General features: G+C 39.7%; 1 protein-coding gene across 1 annotated transcript in view; it reads left to right on the plus strand.

Annotated features, from left to right (window-relative positions):
• The window catches only part of tmeff2a (transmembrane protein with EGF-like and two follistatin-like domains 2a), a 134,866-nt gene that overhangs the window by 102,065 nt on the left and 14,696 nt on the right, over nt 1-18,105 (plus strand). The window contains exons 5-6 of the mRNA XM_005925804.3: nt 2,917-3,013; nt 14,662-14,810. Coding sequence (XP_005925866.1) covers nt 2,917-3,013; nt 14,662-14,810 — 246 coding nt within the window. The remainder of the gene's footprint in view (nt 1-2,916; nt 3,014-14,661; nt 14,811-18,105) is intronic.

Here is an 18,105-nt window from a genome sequence, read left to right on the forward strand (position 1 = left end):
GTGTGTGTGTGTGTGTGTGTGTGTGTGTGTGTGTGTGTGTGTGTAACAGAGAGGGAGAGAGAATTTCACACACCAAAACATACATGACAGGTGGAAATAAGGGAAATTACATTCACATCAGTGGTCAAAGAGTCACAACTGGCTAATTCAATCAGCTGGAGTCTCTGCGCTGACAATACGCTAAACTCTGATGTGAGACAAAACCCGAGTCCATATAATTGAACTGCTATGCGCTGTTGAACACTTGAGAACAACACTGACAGAAGTCCTTGGAAGTATATGAATTCACAGACATGGATTTCTTTTTCCTGTTAATGGGCTTTAAAGGGCACGTTAGCAGATTTTATTTATTTTTTTGTATTCGGCCTCTGATGTTGTGCATTGCATACATCTCATCTATTCTTTACGTAGATTTATAAGAACACCTCTGACTTGCAAACTGAAGAATTTGAACAAGATGGCAATTACCAGAGCAAAGAGGTTATAAAGAAAATATACTAATGAGTTACATTGTGCAAAGTGAAACTCCTGGAGTTTTGGAGCTTGACTTACCAGAGGGAAGAAGAAATGTGTTAGAAGACAAAAACTTTAATCAATATATTATTTAGCAGCTAAAAACAAGATAAATGTTTACCTTTGAGGGTGTAAATTGTAAGTGGTGCATTGACTGGAATTTATATGACACATTTTACTCTTACAGGGCTCTCAACACACTTTTAATTGAATGCAATTTGTAGGCATCATGTTTTGTCCATTCTGGTTACACTGTATATCTAAGAACAAGATAAATACACTGGAATAAATCAGTATAACAGCTAAACATTATCACTTTAAAGAGGCAATTTATTTATAGTTCCATATTTTTATTCATGGTTTCTACTAGAGTGCCTTTGGTACATGCATTTATAGTTCAAATAATCCTTATTTATCCTGTGTTGAGCCTTGGTGTAGCCCTTAGTTTGTTCAGCCTGAAACAAGCTGTGGTAGCACTCTTTGAGCCAACTTCTGTGCTCACCACCAGAGCTGTGTGTCTGATATTGTGACTGTACTAAGGATATCCACTCTCACATACATTAAGCTATCATACAGATGCAAGAATATTTTATAAAACATTTGTAAAACTGTGCTTTTAAAGGAGGTTCAGCCAACTTCTGTTCAAATGTTCTGTTTGCAGTGCAGAGCCAATCAGAAGACAAGCCAGAGAGGCTAGGAAGCTAAAACATCTTGTTTCAGACTGAAGACAACCTGTGAGTGTTACACAAAGACCCAGAATACGATAAAGGATGAATATTTTCAAATATGAGCAGATATAGATGAAAAAAAGTGCTTGAGTAAATGAGAAATGCTATATAAAGAACTTTTGAGTTCTCAGGTGTAGAAAAGCACTATAAAAGAGCCAGTCCAAGATTTATTTATTAGTTCAAAGTCATCTACTGATTTTTTTTTTTACTGCAGAATTAGGTGAACAAAACTTTTACAAAGAAAATTTCTATGTTTTAAAGCATTTATAAAGTAAGCGTGCTATTTGTTGATTAGGCATTTCAAAGTTAACCTAAAGTGGAACTTGAAAGAGGTTTAAAAAGACAAACTAAGCAAAAGATTTCTCTCTGCATTCACGTTAAACTCGATGGCTAAACATCAACACCGTTTCACATTTTGTATTCTTGCCAGCCCTGTGACCTGAAGGTAAAGCAGTGAATTCAAAATGTACATCTTTTCACATGACTGCAGATGTTCAGCATTCAGAGGACATGCTGCCTCATTGCCATGGCTGCCGTCTAACACCTGCAGCAGCATCAGACGCAGCTTCAAAAGAAAAGGGGGGAAAAAACACCGAAAGCAAAGGCAGAGTGTTTGAAAGGAGCTTAACATCCTCAGCAAAAGAAGTTTTCACTCTTGTAGGCTGCATTGTGGGATTGGACACAAGCAAAAGGCACGGACAAAGCTGTTGGGATAATCTGACCAATAGCAACAAAATTCAAGCTGAGAGTTATGGATAAGGAACTTCACATGTTAACAGTCAAACAAAGAAGACCTAACTGACTTTGACCTTAAAAGAAGAGTCAAACTCAACTTAAGCCTTTTAGTGGAAAATCAGGTTAAAACCTTTCTACCGGAGTTCTTTCCAATTCAATCCAGCGTGTCGCGAGGGATCACAAGAAATAACAAAAGTTTCTGAAGGGAAAATGAAAGACGTGACACAAGGGAGCAATGCGTGGTGGCAGCAGCGTGGGTGTCTGTGCAAGCGTGTGTGTGTGTTGGGGAGATTAAAGATATGACATGGGGAAATGATGCCAAGTTCCACCTCTTCGTCTTCTTTTCCAAAGTTGTCCCCATGGGCCCTGGTAAGTTTAAAAATAGAGCTTGTCTAATGGAGAAGAGGGCCGAAGGGAAAGGAGAAAAAGCACGAAAGAGCGTGCAGAGTCCTCTGTGGTAGGAGAATGCAATTTGAGATTGGCCAGATTACTTTTCTCTCCCCCCCCCTTTCTTCTCCCCTTCGGCCACTCATGAGGCGTGATATGCACCGGTGGGGTCCCTAAGCCACCATAAGCCTGACGCCAGTACCTACACCGCCGCCAAAGAGTCGTCGCACTCTCAGAGCGAGAAAATCAGCGAGATGAAATAAAAGAGGGACTCCGAAGAGATCAGCGGGGATTTGAGAGAGATAGATGAGAGTCAGGCAAGGGACTCGAAAGGGGTGGAGGAAGGGGGTAAGAGTGAATGGATGAAGGAGATAGCTTCGCTGGGATTATGACGGGATATGGCAGAATGTAAATGCACTTGTCTGCTTTCTCATGGTCACATTGTGAGAGGTTGGAAAGAGCCTGCTGGCTTTTAGACAACAAGTAAGAGAAGAAATGGCAGCAACGAATCAGTCATCACATGTTTTCCTCTGTTTCTCTCTGTTTCTTGCAGGAGGAGAGGGCTCAGCGGAGACTGGGCTGAAGGAGACGTCCACCTGTGACATTTGCCAGTTTGGGGCAGAGTGCGATGTGGACGCAGAAGATGTATGGTTAGTGTTCCCAACCGAAACGCTTGCATCTACCGTTTTTAAAGCCAGTGAGCTCATGTCGGTCCACAGTCCACAAGAATCAGTACTCCTTCTAGAGAAGTGGTCACAACTTAATCAAACTTGCACTCAGTGATCACCTAATGGCTCTTCACCTAAGCCATGGTCAAGGTCACAGTTTGTGCAGTACAGCCAACCACAAGAAAACCTCAGTCATTACAGGTTCACTGGTGATGATGAGTCAGATGAGGTACATCACTGATGTTGTCAAAGCCTTGTCACACAAATCATGTTATTTTCATCATACATTTACCCCTTATGTTTGTTATTTGAGACATTTTGGCAAGTCTGAACACAAAGAACTCAAATAAGAGCCCTCTTTTATCCTGCAGACGCTCAGTTCTGAACACCCACTGAGGTTTAGTGCATGGCTGACCATTTCATTTAACCTCAATTACTAGAGCAGGGCAGGGAGAGAAAGGAGATTTTCGCTTATTCTGGAAATCCAATTACTATCCTTACAGGACTTGGCAATGTCAGGCCAAAAATGACTTTGACTTACACAAGAAAAACTAGTTCAGTGATGAAATAACGTTTGTCATAGATTTAACCATTTACTGCAGATGAGATGGATGCAGGTAATGTGTTTTTTGGCTCGCCCACATGCATTAGCAAGTAGGCAGCACTAAAAACATCCTCAGGGGTACATAAAAACACGCGTGTTCAGAAGCCAATTAGAAGAAGGCTCAACTATTCCAGCGAAAGCATCAGTGCTTTGTGCAGCATGAATGAGGCTTAAATGAACCGACGGTACAGATTTGGTGTGGAACACCGTCAGCTGGTATCAGCAAAAAGGAAGGTAGCGCTTCTAAGAAATCCCAGATGTACCGCTAGAAATTAGAAGTGCCCTGAGAGTATGACTCTATCAAACTGCTTGATGTAATGGAAAGATAATGTACCCGGGTGTGCAATAACCGTAATGCCAAGGAACGGCTTCATGATGCATTCTGAGCCCTGTTGCAAATACTGAACAGCTGGAGTCCACTCCTCCTGATGCCTCCCACTTCCACAAATGCACCTTAATATTCTGCTAAAGCACATAAATTGATTTATTGGCAATTTCTTAATATCCAAAGGGAGAATCCATAAGGTCACAACAGCAAAGTGCTGTCAATGGTTTTGTGCACAGAAAACCAAAAACATTAAAGCAAGAGGAGCCTTGAGCATATTTAGCACAAGCTGAAATAAAGACAATTATACTCTACATAATGCAGGAGGGAGGAGACAATGGGCGAGAGAGGTAGCGAAAGTCAATAATGCATCTCGTTAAAAAAGCAGTTGACATAAACAGACGTATGAATATTTCAGTGTCCTTTCTTGTAAAAACAGGAACAGCAAGTACCCTTTAATCTTTCAAAAGCCCCAAAGGTGTTTTGATAAGAATGTTTCTGGCGAATAATCAGAAAGGTAATTGCAAACCAACAGCAGGTAATTTTCATCAAACAGCACCCAACAACTGGCATAATATAAGATCATTTTGATTAAAATGACAGGTTATTCCAATCAGGAGGCAGCTGAGTTTAATCAAACAAACCGTCAGCTGATGAAACAATGAGTGGAGAGAGAAGAAAGTAATCAAATACCAGGTGAGGATAAAGTGATGTGACGTGAAACATTTTTCCTATTTTCGCACAAGAAATGCAGATATGAATAATAAAGGAATAATTTTCCTCTGCAAATTGTTTGCTGCCATGTAAAGCACTGCAACGCTCAGATATATGGGACCTGACGTGGGCTGATAATCAGAATGAAGTGGCGTCTCGTTGTCACTTAATTATTCAGTTTCGTGTTTATTTCTTGTTAATTAGCGTTAATTAGCTAATTAGCTAATTAGCGAGGTTAAGTGGTGTTGGTTGGTAAGAAGATTTTGCCATATTTGGACAGGCCTATGTTAACTGTTTCCTCCTGCTTTCAGTTTTAATCAAATGACAAACTCCTGGCCTAAAAAACAAAGCCCAGGAGAAGTTTCTAAAACTGCACCTCCTTTGATATCCACCTGAAGCTGGCTTCAGAAGCTCAACAATCCACATACACTCCCATGTTAAAAGAATTTATGGAAGAGATGAACACATTTATGAACTATGGTGCATCACACTCACTGTGTGAAGGCTTAGAGTTATGTATTATTGACGTTGATTGATTGATGTTTGAACGCCTCTAGCTGTCTACTACATTTAACCATCGCTAAGGCATTTGCTGATGCTTTTCAGTGCAGTTATCTCACAAGTCATTCGGCCCTCTATGAGAGAGAGACCAGCCAATAAATACTCCACTGTGCTGGGATTCGTTTCAGTTAGTAAAATTCTAATATTACTTTATTTATGCATTAGCACTAGTTTGTGGCTCCACAGTGTAGTGGTTAACACATTTTGCCTTAAATGTGAGTGATCCTCAGTTCAAGACCAGGATGTGACACAAACCCTGTCCCAGTCCTGGAAAACTATTCAAATCCATCCACTGTAGCAACCCTTTGGGAAAAGAGAACAGTTGAAAGTACCTTTATACATCAGCACTGATCATTCACTACTTGTTTTGTAGAAAAATTAAGCTCATTGGCAAAATGAAAAAAATACTTTCAGCCACTTTCTCTGCTTTTTTTTTTTTTCATTTCTTTCATGCAAGTTGAATATAACAAAGACATTTTTGTGTTATATGCATATTCCATATCGTTATAGCATATCGGCATATTTTCCCAAACTAATGAAAACAAATGCCTAGTGCCGCTTCATATTGAGATGTTTCTCTCCTTTTCCTCGATGCATTACAGTCTATGCTTGAACATCAGTACTTTTCGGAAAGCACTGAGGAAGTGCACTACACGAGTACAATCTCATAGCGCACTAACAAATGGTGATTGCAGTTACAACCATTTTCTATGCAATATAACAGTGTTTTCTGTTACAAATGATCACTAGTCCACAAACAAAGAATATTATGGTGGCTATGTCCATTTTATGTATTCTTAGGTCTGAAGTTTTCTTACATATTTAAGCTAACTAGCTGCTGTTATTGCTTCATGATTATCAGCCAGAAGAGCAGTATCAATATTGTCACCTTACTGTAATTTGAATTTTAATCAGTGGATATTACTGTATTGCAGTTTTATATATTATTATATTGCTCCTTTAGCTGTCCTGTGGTCAGATAAAGTAATTACAAAGTTGCATTTTTGCTATAAGTTAGCTCGCCAACATCGCTGCAAGACTTTCAGTCAATCACATCCCAACATTGGTGATTAGTTTGGTGCCAGAAACCAAATTTGTCATTTGTTGTTATGCAACGAAGCACTCTGTGTACCGTCATTGGTTTACACAATGGTAAACCTGATGAGAAAGTGAAAAATTATTTCATTGTGTTATTGTGGATATTGGTCCTGCTACACTATAACACGCTGCAGTTGTTAGAACAAGCAATTGTCCCAATCAACCCGGATGCACAAGGTCTCAACTTGGCAGTATTCCAAACAGCCCATCAGTGCTTGTTTTGTACCAATTTTCCTGTCACAGATTTTTTTGGCTTCGGTACAGGTACACAACTTCCACATTTGTAATTTCTCGTAAAAAGCTGTGATTGGCTCAGTTGCTTTTCTAACTGCGGTTGCAGCCATTACTGAGTCACAAAACTAAATTTATGTGAAACCCTGATGGAAAAGGGTCTGAAATGTGTGCAGCAATTTAGAGGTCCGGATAAAGGCTATGGTTAAAACTATTCTAGAAGCTGTTTTGAAATAAATTGCTGATGGTGATGACGTGATTTTGCACTTTTTATTTTTTGCTTTGTTTAAAATGAATTTATCAGTTTGCTATTTGCATCTTTAATTTTTGTTGTTTTAAAACCTGATTATTATTTTTATACATCCTGACAGTATAATAGAATGCATGCCAGCATGTTATAAGCTGTTTAGCTTTTGCTTGGTCAGGATAACATAAAAACTATTTCAGCATTTTTTTTCCCTCTTCAACAAAGTTCAGATAATTCCAGTTGTCATCATTTATGATTCATCATCAAATACTCGGTTAAAAATACCCTTGACCAAGGCATTTGCTTGCAACTCTCTATTGTTGCCGCATAGGAGCTGCCCACTGGTCTTAGTTTTTGCGATGGGTTAAAGAGAGAGAACATTTTTTTCCTGCAGGAATCAATAAAGTCTACCTCAACTCACCATAAATCAGTCTTCATAAATCAATCTTCTTCTCTTTATTGATTCAGATAGGAAAAGGAGAAATGTGCTTCTGTGTAGTTTGCAAGAACCTCTTTTGGGTAAACTTTACTGCACTTGTTCCTGCTGTATCAAAGAGCCTTAGTAGCCTTACTCCACCTCCCTATATTCTGGAGGCAGACAGCAAGCAAAAAAAGACAAATTTGCCCCTGAGGGATCAATACAGTGTCACAAAAAATCCATTTAGATCCATTTGTGGTGTGAAGCTGTAATTACCCAGAAAAATCCATGCTTTCAAACCCATCAGTAGCACCCATCGGTGTTGATAGAATTAAGGAAGAGGAGGAGCAGAGAGTGAACCGGTCATGGCAAGGGACACTTGCTGCACGAACACTGGGGTTAGACCTCCTGAGAGGGTTTTTTAAAAGCCAGCACTCATCTCCTCACTGAAACCATTCTGTGGAGAGCAAACTACCCCTCTTGCATGGAAAACAGAGCTTTGCTTTTTTTTAATCATTCATTTGCTATTTCTATATGTTCATTTCTCTTTGTTTTAGTCGTACTTATCACTCTAGTTGTTTTACATTTCCTTTTAGTACTTTTTAGACCTCTGTAGTGTTTTGTCATGTGACATTCTTATAGTTTTAATAGTGTGTTTCTGGATATTTTGAGGCCTTTTGTAGATATTTTGCATCTCTTTGTAGAAATTTTGAGTGTTTTGTTATTTTATATAAAGTTATTCTAATTTAGTAACTTCACAATAGACTCTTTGGTCTCTGCTTTGCATCCCTTTGTTTAGTTTTTAGACTATTTTTGATAACATTTGTATGTAATGCATAATGTACATTTTTGAACTTTTCATAGGCTTTGTCACTTCTCATCTCTTCGTTCAGTTTCTAAATCCATTTGTTGTGGTTTCACTTGCAGCAATGGTGACCTTGAAAGTTGCTGCAGTATGTCTTTGATGCTGGTTGGCACCTCTTTATAGAAGTTTTGAGTCCTTTTCTGGTTTTTCATTTCTTTTACACCCAGTTATTGTAATATAGTAACTTTTAATAGACTCTGTTCATTCGTTTGTCATTTTATTCTGTTTCCAATTTGTAAAATCACGTGCCAGCAATTCATTTTCCCAAAGGCTCACATGGGAAACTGCTGCTTGTAAGAGTAGCTGTTACAATTAGGCAGTGAAAATGTGAAATAGGCACAGTTAAAATGCCAATATGTTATTGCAGCTTAATCAACATTGACAAAAACTGTTGTGCACAAAATGTGCGTGGTTTTGCAAAAAAAGGACTTTTAACTTTATACAAAGTGCTATTGCTATTTTACTTGTAGTTGAATTATATAATCTACAGTTTTTCAGTCTGTTTTTTTTTTTTCTTCTTCAGTGAGCGAAATCAATGTTCGAGGTGAAAACATGAAGAACGGTCACATCAACAGCAAATGTAGCATCTGCCTTCTATTCTGCATCTGAGAGCTCTGGAATGTCCTTGCCCTTCTTCTCACAAAACTTGTATTTCAGCTCTCAGGTCCCACACTCTGTTAGCACTTTGGCCAGGCTGAGCCACCTGACAGCTTTCTCATGCATCTACTTTAAAAATGCAACAGTTTTTCACAGCCCCAGCTTATCGAAGCATTCGTTTTGCCCCATGAACGAATCACTCCTGACGCGGTTCCTTTCACTGAGTGCATTGCTGCCATCCCCTTTGTAATCTCAAACTTTAACTGGACTGTGTTGCAAACATTGCAGCTGTCATCAAGGACCAAAAAGAAGATTTTAAATTGTCTGCTGTATGTCAACTGAAGTTCCAAATTTCCCGCAACGTCTTGTTACGGCATAAGAGAGTCCACCAAACAATCGGCTATCAAGGAGTTTATCAGTACAATGCCTAGATGTGGTTTATAGGGGTTTTTCTAACTTTTCATAGACTTTATTTGTCCCTTTGTCATTGTTCTGCATCTTTTTGTGGAGGTGTGAAGTTTTACCTCCACCTGTAGTCATATTTTAACTTTCTGTGTTTTGATGTAGATTTTTTACATCTCTTTGGAGACCTTTTTGAGGTTATTTGACATCCATTTGTGAGCACTGGATAACTACTTTACTTTTAGTTAGTTTGTAACTCTTTGTGGTCTCTTTGCGTGTACGAATAGATTTTATTTCTTATATTAAATGTTAACATTGACTTTTGGCCCAGAGATGACTGTACAGACCGAGCAGTGTTATTATTTATCAGTCTGTAGTTTTGCTTTGTTTTTCCCATTCCGCCATGTTCCCCTTCTCATGGGAATATCAGCTGTGTTATCCAGCTCTGCTCTGTCAGGTGACGTCTGCGAGTACATCTCATGAAGATAACACATCACATCGACCTAGATGATGAATGTGTTTATGTCTGTAAATAGCTTTTTCTGCTTTGTGATGACCTTCTGTCTTCAATTTGTTTTTTGATCTAGCACCTGTACAAGTTGTTTGTCTGCGCCCAGTATACCTGTTCAGCAATCCATCAATGACTACTGGACTCATAACATTTTGTGTCACAGAGCATTGCAATTTATTTTTGCTCTTTGTGCCTGTTGGGTTTTATTGTATATTTTCTCTTCCTTACTTTGCATTGCACCGTTACTGTTTTGCTCTCTCTGTCTCCACATCTCTCTCTCTGGCTCTGTTTGTCTATTTGCTTCTCTCGCACAGTTTTTCAAAGGATTACAGTGAAATTTGAGGCTGAGGATTATGAAAATCAATGCTGTGTTCAGTTGCAGTGAGGTTAGCTGCTAAGGATTTGTACACAACATGAGGCAGTCAGTGGATATGTTGTCCTCAGCTGCTGTAAGTGTTGAAATGTGTGTAAAGTGGCCTTTTCAGTTGGGAGCCCGCAGACAGTCTGGAGGTGGGGAGGCTTTGATGGGAGGGAAATCGCCAGAAACTAATCAATACTACACATCCTGCTAGGAAAGTACTCTCTCACACACGTTGTGCACACACTTGGATATAGTTCGCACATTTGCAATCACACTGCTACCTTTCATTTAACACTTCTTTACTCCTCTGTACCTCTCAGCAGCATGTGTGAAGGAATGGCTTGGTGTGTGTGAAAAGGAGAATGGGGAAAACAAAGGCTACGGCAAAACGATAGCTGTCTTCTTTATGCATATGAGTTTTTGTGCATGGCTGTCTGCGGGTAGCACTAGGATGTGTTGACGCACTGCAGTCTGGTGGTATAGTGCCTATTGTGGAGAAAGTGAGAGGCCTCATTAAAAATGTATGGAGCACAGATATCAGCCACCGACCAACTGCGGCCTCTCGGGATGGACAACAGTCTGAAAGTGTTCTACGATGGGAGATGAGTGGTGTGCATGTGTGTGTGCATACGACCGTGTTGTTAAGCCTATATTATGTTTTTTGGTGATGGATGTCTGGACACTTGCTCTCAGTTCAGAAGCTGGGAAGACTGTGCTTTGATTCTTTGAGTCTTGCTGCTTCCTTTCATGCTGAAACTGTTCCCATTTAGATACTTTTTATGATAACGCGGGCACTATAATTGTAAGCCTAATCTTGTCTTCAGGGCAGCTTTTGCAAAAATTAAAGCCTGTGCTGTATAATCTTTAAAGGTTAACACAAATGACAAAAAAAAAAAAAATCACTTGCCTCCAGTGGTATCTAGCTATGCAGATAATTTGAGCTTGATTGCTGAGAGTCCTATTTGTAAAATCTGCATCCACCTTAATGCAATGGGATGTGTAATAATCATTGTTTTGATTAGATTGTATATAGAAGACGAACACAACCACTGTGACTACACCCATATGGCTTGGAAAATCAGCACCTTATTTTGTATTGCATTACAAATGTTCCAAAAGGAATCAAACACCAGAAACATGATTAACATGTCCAATCTAATTCAATTCATTTTATTTATGTAATGCCATACTGCAAATTTTGCAAGTAAATGCACAGCTAGTATTTTCACATATTCGGTATAGGCTTTAAATAAAGGTATGTTTTTTTGTTTTTTTTCTAAACAAAAACAAAAAAAATTAACTTATAGGAAAGAAACAAAGTTTCAATCCTATCACAGTTGGTATCAATACAATCAATAAAGTAGAGGTCTCAAAAACTTGGCATTGACATGAGGGTCTAAGGCAGGGGTGTCCATCTTCAGGCTCAAGGGCCAGTGTCCTGCAGGTTTTAGATGTGTCCTTGATCCAACACAGTTGATTTAAATGGCTAAATTACCTCCTCAACATGTCTTGAGGTTCTCCAGAGGCCTGGTGATGAACTAATCATTTGATTTAGGATGATATCTAAAACCTGCAGGACACCCACCCTTGAGCCTGGAATTGGACACCCCTGGTCTAAGGGAATTTACTATAACTTTATATATTGCCTCTGGGCCTGAAAAGTGAAACCTATATGGAAGCACCTTAAACCTGCATTCTTTCTTATGTTTTCTTTATCACATGGCAACTGTTTGCAAAAAGAAGTGCAGTTGTGTAGAACTCTATAGAAAAAACAGGCCCTCAGTTACACTGATTCATTCCCTCAGTAAGCACGTTTCCGAGGAGTCTGTGCTTGTACTAAATACAGCATAACGCTCATTTTGTAAATCATGGTCTCCATTAGTGTAGAATATGATTTAGGGCAGGCCAGCTAAGTTTGAATGTGCAGTGTCTCTCTCATTATTAAGATCCAGCACAAACTCGTGACACCTGCTTTAAAAATCTAAGATCACAGTGGCCAGAATGTTAAGTTGCCAATCGAGGAAATGCAGTTTTTGCTCTTTCTGTGTCTGCTTTATTTTTCACTCCCAGGGGTTGCTTCTTGATCTTGTCCAGATCCATAGACCATTATGTGAAAAGTAAAAACTAAACTAAAACTAGGTCAGTATTTCATCAGTTATTAATCAAACACATATGCTGCTAACGGCATCCTAGCTTGTTTAGCTTGCCATACGATGTAGTTCTTTTGTATTTGACGTCAGTCAGGAAGAGTTTTAAAATAGCATTAGCTGCGTTCGGTTCACACACATTTCTTAAATGACATGTAGAGTTCTGGTACATTTTTAAAGCTACTCTTCATGTTGCAGGAGGAGAAGTCAGTGTCAGGATTTCAGGCAGTTTAGTATATGGTACAATGTGACATTTCTTTGTAGTTTTTCTATCTGAAAATGGAGCTAACTAGCAAGAGAAGGTTGTTTGGTGCACACACGCCAACAGCAAAAACAGAGTGAACAGAGAGGGCTTTTTTTTTCATTTTTTTTTTTTACAGCTATATCAAATTGTGTGTCATGTCTGTGGTTGTGCATAGATTCAGACTGTTATTTTTGTACCCCTAATTAGAGACGAAAACTGGCCTTTTTTCTTGTCATTGGTGAGAAATGGTATTTGGAATCACAGCGTTACAGTTTCATTGAGCAGCCCTCAGGAGCGTTGGGTCATTCATAGTTGTGGCAGCTCACCTTCAGTGTCATGTGGGATTTTGGATGTCGGCAGCCTCAACACAAGCGCGTCCTCTCTGATGCATAACGAAGCCTTTCTTCACATCATTCTTACTTTGCTGATCCATCATTACAACAGTAGCTGAGCGCTGCCACACTCTGCTGCACGGCGTTTCAATCAACATCAATGTCAGCAGTACGAATCATCACGGCTGATTGTCAAGGTGTGTGTGTGAGTGCATGTGTGCGCGTGCGTGTGTGGGCATCTGTTTATGTGTTGGCGGGCGCCCATGTGGGCGTGTATGTAAATGCTGCTGTAAGACAGCTGAATGCCTGTGCTTTACTGAGAGCTTGGCACCAGGGGAAAATGAAAAGGCCGGGAGAATAATGACAGATTTATAATTACAGAATCTTGCGTTCAGCGCTACTCAGCAACTGTCTGGGGAAGGCAATCTGGCTGTAATTTTTGCTGATCAGGCCTGTCACAGACTTAAGGGTCACACTACACTAATGCCGAAATACACACACACAAACACACAAATATGCACATGCACGCAGGTGTGCGCGGTGCTTCGCTCTCGCTGTCATTTATGCAGATGTCAGGCCGGGAGAAGAACGCAAACAGACACACAAACACTCGCACTGAAATTTAATCGAAAATTGTGGCACGCCAGCAAATTGCCTGGTTAATTTGCAAGAGCTAAAAGCATCAAGTAAGCTCCAGATTCCTGGAGAAATTGATGTTTTTTTCAGTCTGCCACAAAAACACAGCAGAAACGCCAGCTCGGTGGAAGAAAGCAACAAATTCATTATGTAGAGAAATGTCTGTGAAGGTTCTCAGTCATCCAGGTCATCGTAGTCAAAGGAGCTTGCAAAGAAAAGTGTCTGGACTTCTTTAAGTTACTTGAAGACGTTTCACCTCTCATCCGAGAAGCTTCTCCAATCTCAGGAATTCACATGATAAGGTGGGGCCAGGTTTCACAATGAACTCACCCGAAACTCTGGCTGATTGGGACCCACACCCAGTTTCACACCTTGGCTCAGGCGATTAGAGGATCATCAGGGGGTCCTTTTGTCCCTCTGTGGGGGGATACTCCCACTAGGTTTATATCTGGGACTCTCCACCATTTGACCTTAGAACTGAAGAATGAGAGGTGAAACGTCTTCAAGTAACTTAAAGAAGTCCAGACGCTTTTCTTTGCAAGCTCCTTTGACTATGTAGAGAAAACAAACTCGCTAATTTTAGAGGTGAAAGATCAGGCCTTTAAACTACTTTGCTTCGTTTAAAAAAAAAAATGTAGGTCACACCTTGTGATGCCTGCCTCGCATCTCGAGCCCATCATTATGATTTTGTGAATTTCTAAGCAGGTTTAAGTTTAGTTGAAGGACGTTATATTAGCTTGTTATAAAGCCAGATACAAGAAACAAGCTTTTCTGCATAGTACAATGGATTTTCAACAATGGCATTGGCATATTAACATATAAGTTGTTATTATTTTACATTTAAGCTATTCTATCTTATCTCCAATGAATTCCACACCCGACAGCTTGAATTGTATGTGAGTGTGTGCTGTTTTCTCCACAACATTAAAATGCACTGCTTTGTTATCTACAGTTCTTTCATTATTAATTGCTTCCTGCCTTTGTAAGAGAACATCATTTGTCAGTCAAGCCCTCGGTGCAGCCTCTCTCTTTTTTTTTTCTTTTGCAGAAGTTAAATACATTTGCTATTGTGTCAAATTGAATGAGCCGAAACCCCAGTTTGAACAGGATTACTATGCATGGTCCAGCATTCTGTCTGAGTGCAAATGTAGGGTTTTTTTGCTGTCTTACCTTTAATCCCTGAATGAATTTGTCTCTGGCAGCCAAACACACAAAGCAGCGTTTCCAGAATAAGGATTCTCTCATTTTTATTAATATTTCTGTTTTCATTATTTTAGATTTTTGACTTTGATAATCAGAAGGTTTGCTGTAACATGGATATTTGTTTTGTTCGTTAGGTGTGTCTGCAACATCGACTGTTCCCACATCAGCTTCAACCCAGTGTGCGCCTCAGATGGTCGTTCCTATGACAACCCCTGCCAGGTGAAGGAGGCATCCTGTCAGAAGCAGGAGCGCATCGAGGTCAAGTACCTGGGCCACTGCCACGGTCAGACTCTCAAATGCACACTAGCACACTGACTCTGAAAGGCACAACAACACTTTCACAAACGCAGCGGAAGCCGTCAGTCTACCTCCAAGAACAGGTGTTTGCGTCACGTTGGAGTGAAAACACGGAGGCAAATGAGGCATCGTGCAGAGCTAAATGCAGGCGGCGTGATTTTGCATCTCCCTCCAGCTGCAGTTCCAGCCACATTTTATAATTACAGAAAGTTTCACTCAATCAAATTTTGGAATGGTGTGGAAAGATAATCCTCAGAGCCGCTGCTGCTACATATACAGATAATTTTACACAATGTTAATCCCTCCTTTTTTTAATGTAGTATCTTTGATTTTGGCGCACTATTTCCGGGGATAAAGTTGTTTTTTTATTAATCTCAGTGCTTTAATCCTTAAACTGAGTTATAGTTCGAATACATGTAGAAGACAGAGACACACAAATGTGTTTTTATTTCATTTAATGTCATTTAAGGTTTGTGTGGTTTAAAACCTAAAATCAGTATTATACTACTGAGTATTCTTGACTATAATGGAACTAAATGGTATTCATGTGGAGCTCCAACTAGCAATATATAGCTTTAGTTATAGATATGAAAGATTTGAAGCACCAGATTTCCATGGACCTTTTTTGTCCAAGCTGAATCTGCTCAGCAAGTCATGCCCTTAAAAACACAGTTCCTTTCAGTTTAAAGTTTGTTAGAAAAATCTTTTCAGACTATCACAAAGGTTTGAATTAAACCAGATTTTAACAATTAGCAATTTTTTTGCTATTCTGCTAATTCTGTTGAATAGTTGAAGGTTAAATTTTGTTCAAAATATCAAGTATAGTAGACTTTAGATAACTGTTGTGATTTGAGGCTATATAAATAAAATTGAATTGAATTTAACTTTTAAATCACACCTGAGTTGTTTCAAAATTGCAAATGCACATCTTAATACAAAATTTGATTTAACTTTTATTTGGTTGCTTCAAGCAACCCCAGTTACTCAAACCAGTCATTACAACCAATACAGAAGATCTCACCATATTGGACAACAGAAGATAAGGAAAACGTTACCTGGTCCGTTGAGTCTCGACTTCTGCTGTGACTTTTGGATGGCAGGATCAGAACTTGGTGTAAACAACATGAAACGATGGATCCATCCAGCCTTGTATCAGTGATTCAGATTGGTGTTGGTGGTGTAATGGTGTGGGGGATATTTTCTTAGCACTTTATGTCCCTTAGCACCAAGTGACCATCGTTTAAATGTCCATCCATTTATGATCATAGTGTTTCATCTATTGCTTCCAGCAGGGTAACACACCATCTCCCAAAGCTTCTTCAGTCTGTGAAGTGAAGAATTAAGGCAAATGTGGGTTCTACCCAGTACTAGCAAGGTGTACCTAATAATGTGTCCAGTGAGTGTATATCCATGGCCTGTAGACAGTCAAAGCTTAGTGTCCTCAGAGGCGAAGGCAGCACAGTGGTGCAGTGCTTAGCACTAACCTCTTAGCCAGAAAGTCTTGTTTTCTGGTCTGCTGGTCATCTGAACACTTTGCAAAGGTGTTGAGGAGAATCAGTGTCAGCCTCACTTTCCAGTTTACTGTGGCTCTCTTCTCATTATGTAACAGACTTTACTGCAGCCTGAGCTTGCCTGCACACTTTGTGGCTGGTCACCACCACCAACATTCACTTTACCGTAGTCGCAGCTAATTCCCTTGCACTCTGTGAGAGACTCACTTCCCACAGCGAACCCACTAAGTCAGACTGAGTCACTCACCAGATGCAGTTAGGCTCTGTTAAGATGTTGAGTGAAGCACTAGAGATGGACAGCGCGCTGACGACCTTATTCTTACTTTAATTATGGATTTGTTGTCTGTTGTTTTTATTGCTGCCTTCTGTGGGCTGTATGTACACGTAAGACTGCTTTGCACTGAGAGCATTATGTTTTCCAAAAGCCCATGGAAATGTAAGAAGTTTCATTTTGGAATTATTTTAGGCATTATTTCCAGTCTATACAAGAATGCAACTCGGTAACCTTGTAGCTCAGCTCAGCGCAGAAACATCAGTGTTTATTGTCACAAAAGCTTCCTTTTGCAGATTGATACACCTGACACATGTCGTTTGGTAGCGGAAAAAAGTTCATACATAAAGTAAATCCTGTTGTGAGTGCTTTTTTTTTTTTTAACCAGGTGATGATTTCTAGAAATAGTTGCTGAGTTTTTAAATAAAGCTTTTTCAGAGAGTCATTTAGTTCCATTATGTGAAAGAAGAGACAGAAATCTCCCAAACTAGGTGATTTACACCTAAACATTCTAAAAGAAACACTACAGGCTTTGATTCTGGAGTCAAATGCACCTTTTAAGATCTGTAGTTATTTTTTTAGTGTAAGAGACCATTTGAGAGGTTCTAAGTACACACAGGACAAATAGGTCTTTTGAGAAGTAATGGGAAGTAAAGCAATCAGGGCTAACGAGCTCTGGAACACAAACAGAAATCTGTATTCCCTCATGTTATGTCCTGTGGGTCAGACCACCCCGTTTGATTCTGTTTCAATCAAGGAAAAAGACAAATAGCATGAAATGGAGGCACTGAGACGACCTCATGTTAGCAAGGACTCACAGTGACACCCCGGCACTTAGATGGCTGATTATGCTCCACTTTCATGCTATTAGGAAACGGCTTCTGCTACAGTAGCTCAACAAAAAGCGCAGATAACCTTGTGAAGATATTGTTGAACCTCAGCTCCACAGACAAATTTAACCAGATACTCGTTGAATCCACTGGAGCTGCAGTCTGTTGAGCTTGTAGCGTCTCGCCGCTGGCTACGTTTTAAAATTCATTTGTTTTCTTCATTTGATTTTTCTTAAGTGGATGTCACGCATACGGGACTTGAGCTTCTGAACTCACTGAAATCTTTCTGAGTCTCTTTTCTTTTACTGTGCCTCGGGTGTTCTTGTGAATAAAGAAATAAATAAAAGAGGAAAAATAAGAAGTAAATTCTAAGTCACAGATCCAGCCACAAGTCTTGCGTCATGAATCTGAAGAATGCTTTCACAGCTTCTGTTTGAGGGAACGATCGTACTGACCTCTGGAAAAAAAAGGAAAAATCAATCGCAATAAAATGATAATGATTTGAAGGTGATTTTGTCTAGCCATTGTGAAAAGTAGAACTCGATGCAGCGTCAATGGGGTGAGCAAAAATGCATTATTCCGTCTGATCTTTTCCACCCGACTCTGCTCCATTCTGGCCTTTGTTCGGTGTAATACATTAGGGGTGGCGGTTTCTGACTTGAAGAGAAT

The sequence above is a fragment of the Haplochromis burtoni genome, unplaced genomic scaffold (genome assembly GCF_018398535.1).
Source record: "Haplochromis burtoni strain Fernald_Lab_line unplaced genomic scaffold, NCSU_Asbu1 Contig_87, whole genome shotgun sequence".
Classification (NCBI taxonomy): domain Eukaryota; kingdom Metazoa; phylum Chordata; class Actinopteri; order Cichliformes; family Cichlidae; genus Haplochromis; species Haplochromis burtoni.